This window comes from Poecilia reticulata, chromosome 1 (assembly GCF_904066995.2).
Source record: "Poecilia reticulata chromosome 1, P_reticulata-male-v2, whole genome shotgun sequence".
In the NCBI taxonomy this organism is placed as follows: Eukaryota; Metazoa; Chordata; class Actinopteri; order Cyprinodontiformes; family Poeciliidae; genus Poecilia; species Poecilia reticulata.
In genome coordinates, this window is record NC_088830.1 from 23419538 (window position 1) to 23425104 (window position 5567).

The window sequence follows — 5567 nt, forward strand, 5'->3', positions numbered from 1 at the left end:
GTGCAAGACACGTTTTTCTTATTACTGGAGCACTATTGCTTCTAATCCACTTCTCTACGATCACAACAAAGCTAATTTTGCGCATCATGTTTTGTTTTTAGGGAAATTAGTCTTTTAATAGGAACAAAGTGGAGCAGTGAGTAAGTTATCTGTTCCCTGAGTACAAATTCGAGATTTGCAGAAGTAGGGGATGTAAAAATTGTTTATTCAAAGTTAGATTAATAAAAATTATAATACTGCCTCAGACCCGGATTTGTTCACAAAATTGTAGCACAAGTAAAAATCAATATTGCACATCAATTCAGTCCAGTTTTTTTCTGTATAGAGAGTTGGTTAAACCCAATTATATGTCATGTTTCTCTGGTTTTTGTTAGATTCTTTGCCATTGGTAACTCTTAGGCTTTAATAAAACTTACATCTGTCTGTACTCTATGCAAATTCAGATGTTTTAATGTATTTCCCTTCACATCTCCATAACACAACCCTGCCGTGTAAAATCAACCCAGGACTGGATCTGTCCCTTTGAGTGAGTCGATAAAAACTTTAAAAACAATGCAACGCCAACATATTTTTATGATGAAATTGAGCTGTCCTAACACGTGTGGAAAATGTCCCAAATAACAAATCAGACAGATGCCACCAAAGATCCTGCAGCAGGGTATTAATATAACAAAGCATGTTGCTTTCTCCTAAAATATTTAGAGAAGAGCCAGGCTGATGGTTTGGGGTTTCAAGCCATTTGATCGTATTCCGGATGATAAAGTTTTCTCTGGAGTCTGCTGCCCCACTATAAGCAAACTGACTAGTAAAATTAATCACTTATCATAGGCAAGAAGGACATTGATTTGGGACCTTTAAGGATGCATTGCAGCAGTTTTTTTAGGGGAATAAAATTAAGCTACAATAAACTTCAATAAATCTTAGAAAGGTCAACTCGGTGCAAAAGTCTGAATTTACAGTAATATTCAATAAATTTGAATACACCCACATGAGTCTTGTTTGTCAGATTCAAATTACCTTTTGAAAAAAAAAACAAAAGGTGATTTTTTTTAAATTAAAAATTTAAGTTAACAAGATTTTTTTATTGATTTGATGCAATATTCTAATCTTAAATATCGTGTCTAAATTAGCCCTTAGAAAATCATCATGATTAAGAGGAATAAAGATGTTAAAACACTAGATGTTAAAACATCACTTGGTGATGGAGTTTTACTGGTAACCGATTTTTTATTAATATTCAGATTTATTTGAATCAGTCTATATATATATATATATATATATATATATATATATATATATATATATATATATATATATATATATATATATATATATATATTTTTTTTTCTAATCCTCACAGGTTCAAAAATATATGAACAGGCTCAAATATATCCATAAAAGCCAACTAATATGATTAAATGTCCCTAAGCAAGTTACAGCTTACCCACGCACTTTCTGCTGCCAACAAAAGCTTCTGGCTTGACGCCAGTTGGATGTTCGACTGCTCCTTCTGGCAGTAGAGATAGAGTTCATTTAAACTTATTGGTTTCATGGTACAGTCCCAGCTTTTAAGCATAGTTCACAACTTTTTAACAAAGTTGACATCAGGACCAATCCAAAAGCTTGATGTCTGCTGACTTTATCTATTCTAAAACCAGTGTTGATGTGCATTTTGGATCATTGTACTGTTTGAATACCCAACAGCGTCCAAGTTTCAGACATGTATGTGTCAACTTAAAAAAAAACAGTTCAGCAACAACCCAGGAACCACCAAGTCTGAAATCTAGCAAAAACACAGATCAGAGATAAAAACTGGTTACAGAAGAAAAAAATTAGGTTGACATTAAGACTGTTGAATGGTAGGTTCAAAGACGTGAACATAACCCTTTCAATAAGTTCTCTGTATTGTGTTTAAAAGTCTGGTCTGTGCAAGGAAACCAATCAATTTTCTCTAATTCTTTCAAAAACTGGGATCAAACGCAATCAAAATTATGCCAGAAGCTTATTGATTGCTACCAAATCACATCTTTGAGGTGCAGTTTGCAAATATGTTTTTCCCTGTTTTTGGCAGATGTTTGAGGAGTTTTAATTGGGTATCTATTATTATTCTTGACAGGAGTTTTGCATTTGTATAGAATGTGCTGTTTCATAATAACGATGATAATCAAAAGAGAAGGTTCCATTACAAAGAAGCTGTTTCTTGTATTTTTTTAATAAGGACCTCTTCAGTTACTTCAGTGATGTTCTTTGCACAAAACAGAATCCCGGAAATAATGGTGGGGAGTGAGAGAGCATCATCATGTTACCCTGCCACCTTGGATGGCTGAGGGTAAGGTATAAGAAGAACTTCCCTCAACGTGTGATGCTGTGGTATGAGAAAGACTAGACACACAAGTTGAGCTTCCTTCACATTCAACCGGAAGATTTATTCTTCTTGTGTGCTCAATCGTCTCTATGCCACCAACGCGGCAGCGCCCCTAGCGGTTGTGTGTGGAATTACATAAGATTAACTAAAATAACACTAAAGAACTTAGTACAATGAGAAAGTAAAGATACAAAAATAAAAATTATGTTGGGGTGCCTATTTTCTTACTTATTGTTTTTATTTACTAAGAACTCGTTTTTCACCCCTCTACAATAACATATTCTTAAATCCAAAGACAGTTACAAAGCAAATTCATAACCACTGATAAATCCATTTTCGTCACTGAAAGTACTCTTAACTTGGAAGTTGTGAATGCATAAATGAAACGGATACATTCATGGTAAAACTCTTTTACAGACTCTTTTAATGCCATCAACTTTGCAAACAGATGCTTACTACACAACAAAATGTTTTTGGCAATTAAAGATACATTACTCAATTACTTTTTGCTTCTGTTTTGTCCTCTTTGTGATCAGTGGTGTGCTGTTCGGGGCACACCTCCTTGGAGGGATCCATCACAACAGGTGGAGGTATGTTCAGACACGTCGCTTGATCTCTGAACTCTTCAATCTCCATCTCCTCCAACTGTCTCCTCTTGCTGAACAGATAGAAGTGTTGTCGCTTTCCTGACTCCACATCAAATTTCAGCAGGATGCAGTCGTGACAGGAGGTGTGGACAAAGGTCGTGGTGATATTGATGTCATCCAAGGTGAAGCTGCTGCCCTCCAAGGTGACGTTGTAGGACGCGTAGTAGCAGTTGCCATCTGAACGGCCGCTGCGTCTGAAGAAGAGGCTGCTCTCGTCGCCGTTGTTGGAAAACTCAGCGGTGGCGCTGTCTCTGCTTCTCAGTAGCTCCATGAAGGGCAGGTGGCTAATGCTGCCGGCAACCATCGTCCTTCTGCCCTCTAAACCACGAAGGTGAGGCTGACCTAAAGGCCGGAGCAGATCTTCACAGGCCAGAGGAACAGAACGGCTCACAGATACAAAACTGAGGAGAAGAACAGCGGCAGCTTCTACCAACATGACCGTGTTGGATAAATTCCTCATTTCCTCAAAGTTCAGGAACAGTTTCTGACCGTGGTGACGTTTTAGATTTTATACCTCAGAAACTTGCTGTTTCACAATTCTAAAAATACCAGCAAACAGAAATGGTTTACCTGCTGTGCATTCTGTGATTATGAAATGATGAACTTTTAGCTACACAGTTACTTGTTTACACTGGAAATTTACTGGCTGCTTTTCCCCTCTGTGAGGAGGGGTCAGTGGGTGAGAGGTACGCCCCACACAGGTCAACAGTCAATCATGAAGCAGCACAAAGACGCCACAGACAATCATGAAAGCACATGGAGGTGACATAGCTGAAAACCGCAGGTTTCACCTCCTGGCTAAATTTCTAAGTGTACTATCAGAGCTCAAAGTCAAAAAGTCAAGTTATTAGTTATTAATTAAAATGTGAAACTGGAAATGTACTTTTGAAGAACAAATAATTGAAATGGGTAAAGCGGTTTACAAACCAACACTTCACCACATGGAGAAAATATTGGATTTAGGCCTGGGCTTTGATTGAGAAATGTTATCATTAATATACTTCGCTATAAATTACACCCTTACACCCTTCTAGCTGCATGCTTGGTGTTGCAGTCCTGCTGGTGAGGCTGTGTCCCAGTATCAAGTCTACTGCGGTCTTCTTCAGCATTGCCCTGTGTTTAGCTCCATCCTTCATTCCAGCTCTGATCAGTTTCCATGTTCATAAAACAGGTGCAGAAATTGATCCCATGGCATGATGCTACTTCCACCATGATTCAAAGTAATAATTTTTATATATATGTTCAGTGTTAGAGTTTGCTACAAATCAGATCTGTTGCATGTAGGCCAGAAAGGTAGATTGTTGTCACATCTGATCGGAAAAGATGGCTTTTGATAAACTACTAAGAATAATTTGCATAATGTGCAGAGCAAATACTGTTAGTTGTTTTATCAACAGATTCATCTATTTGAGCTGTGGATCTCTGCAGCTCCTCTAGATTAACCATAAAATTCTTGGCTATCATTTGAGGTGGGCTGCCAGGTAATTGATCGGACTTGATGTTTTTAGGGGTTTCAGAGTACGGTGGACGACCACCTCTTTGCAACAAAGTATCATAGCTAAATTCCTACAGGGACGCTGAGTACTTGAGTGCTTGCTTTTTGTGCCGCTGAAGTAGTTGAAATTCTATATTCAGAAATGATTTATCTTTTTCAAACAGGTTCCAGTCACATCCTTCACACACTGTTGAAGTTTAGTCTTGGTTGAGGATGACTAAGCCTCTTTAGTGAAGGTCAATTTATCCAAATACCGAGAGGGAGGCAGAAAACCACTCATGTCTTTTATTGCTTTTGTCCCATTTATAAATGAACCGATGCTTCTCAGACGTCCATCATAAAAGTCAACATTTATTTAAAGTTCAACAACAGATGAAGAATCTGCTCCACAGTATTACACAAGTATCAGGTTTTCAACTTTAACTTTCAAGGATTAAATCAAGAACAAGAAATCAAGTCTTTCTGTGTGTTTGTTACAGATTATTTTGAGAGTTTATTTAGTGTTTAATTTTTCCGTGATTCTGTTTTCTGTCATCATCATTGGTCTGGACACAGCTCCTTAGTGGGGTCCATCATAGCAGGCGGAGGCATATTCAGACACTCCACCTGAGCTCTGAACTCCTCCAGCTCCTCCTGCTCCAGCTGCCTCCTCCTGCTGAACAGGTAGAAGTGAACCCTCTTCCCCGACTCCGCATCCATGCGCATCAGCAGGCAGTCACGACAGGATGTGTGGACGTAAGCGGCGCTCAGGTTGCCTTTGTCTGTCCCATCGAAGGTGAAGCTGCTGCCCTGCAGGGTGATGTTGATGGAGCTGTGTGTGCAGTTGCCGTGCAACCGGATGCTGCGGGTGTAGGAGATGCTGGTGTCACTGGTGGTGCTGGGGAAGTTTATGGAGGCGCTGTCTCTCTGCTTGAAGCGCTCCAGAAACGGGGGGTGGCTCAGGCTGCCCGCCACCAAAGCCCACTTCCCCTCCAGACGGCGAGTGTCCAGTCGATCCAAGGGCCGCACCGACTCTTCGCAGGTCAAAGGAGCTGAACGGCTCACGGGTAACAAACAGAGA

The 5567-nt window shown here is 39.4% G+C and overlaps 1 protein-coding gene across 1 annotated transcript; it reads right to left on the reverse strand.

The window, feature by feature from the left end:
• Window positions 1–2478: 2478 nt before the first annotated feature.
• Window positions 2479–3559, reverse strand: LOC103468584 (uncharacterized). The gene has a single exon (XM_008415736.3). It carries the CDS (start codon window positions 3470–3472, stop codon window positions 2861–2863), a length of 612 nt encoding a protein of 203 aa, XP_008413958.1. The 5' UTR covers window positions 3473–3559; the 3' UTR covers window positions 2479–2860.
• Window positions 3560–5567: the final 2008 nt, after the last annotated feature.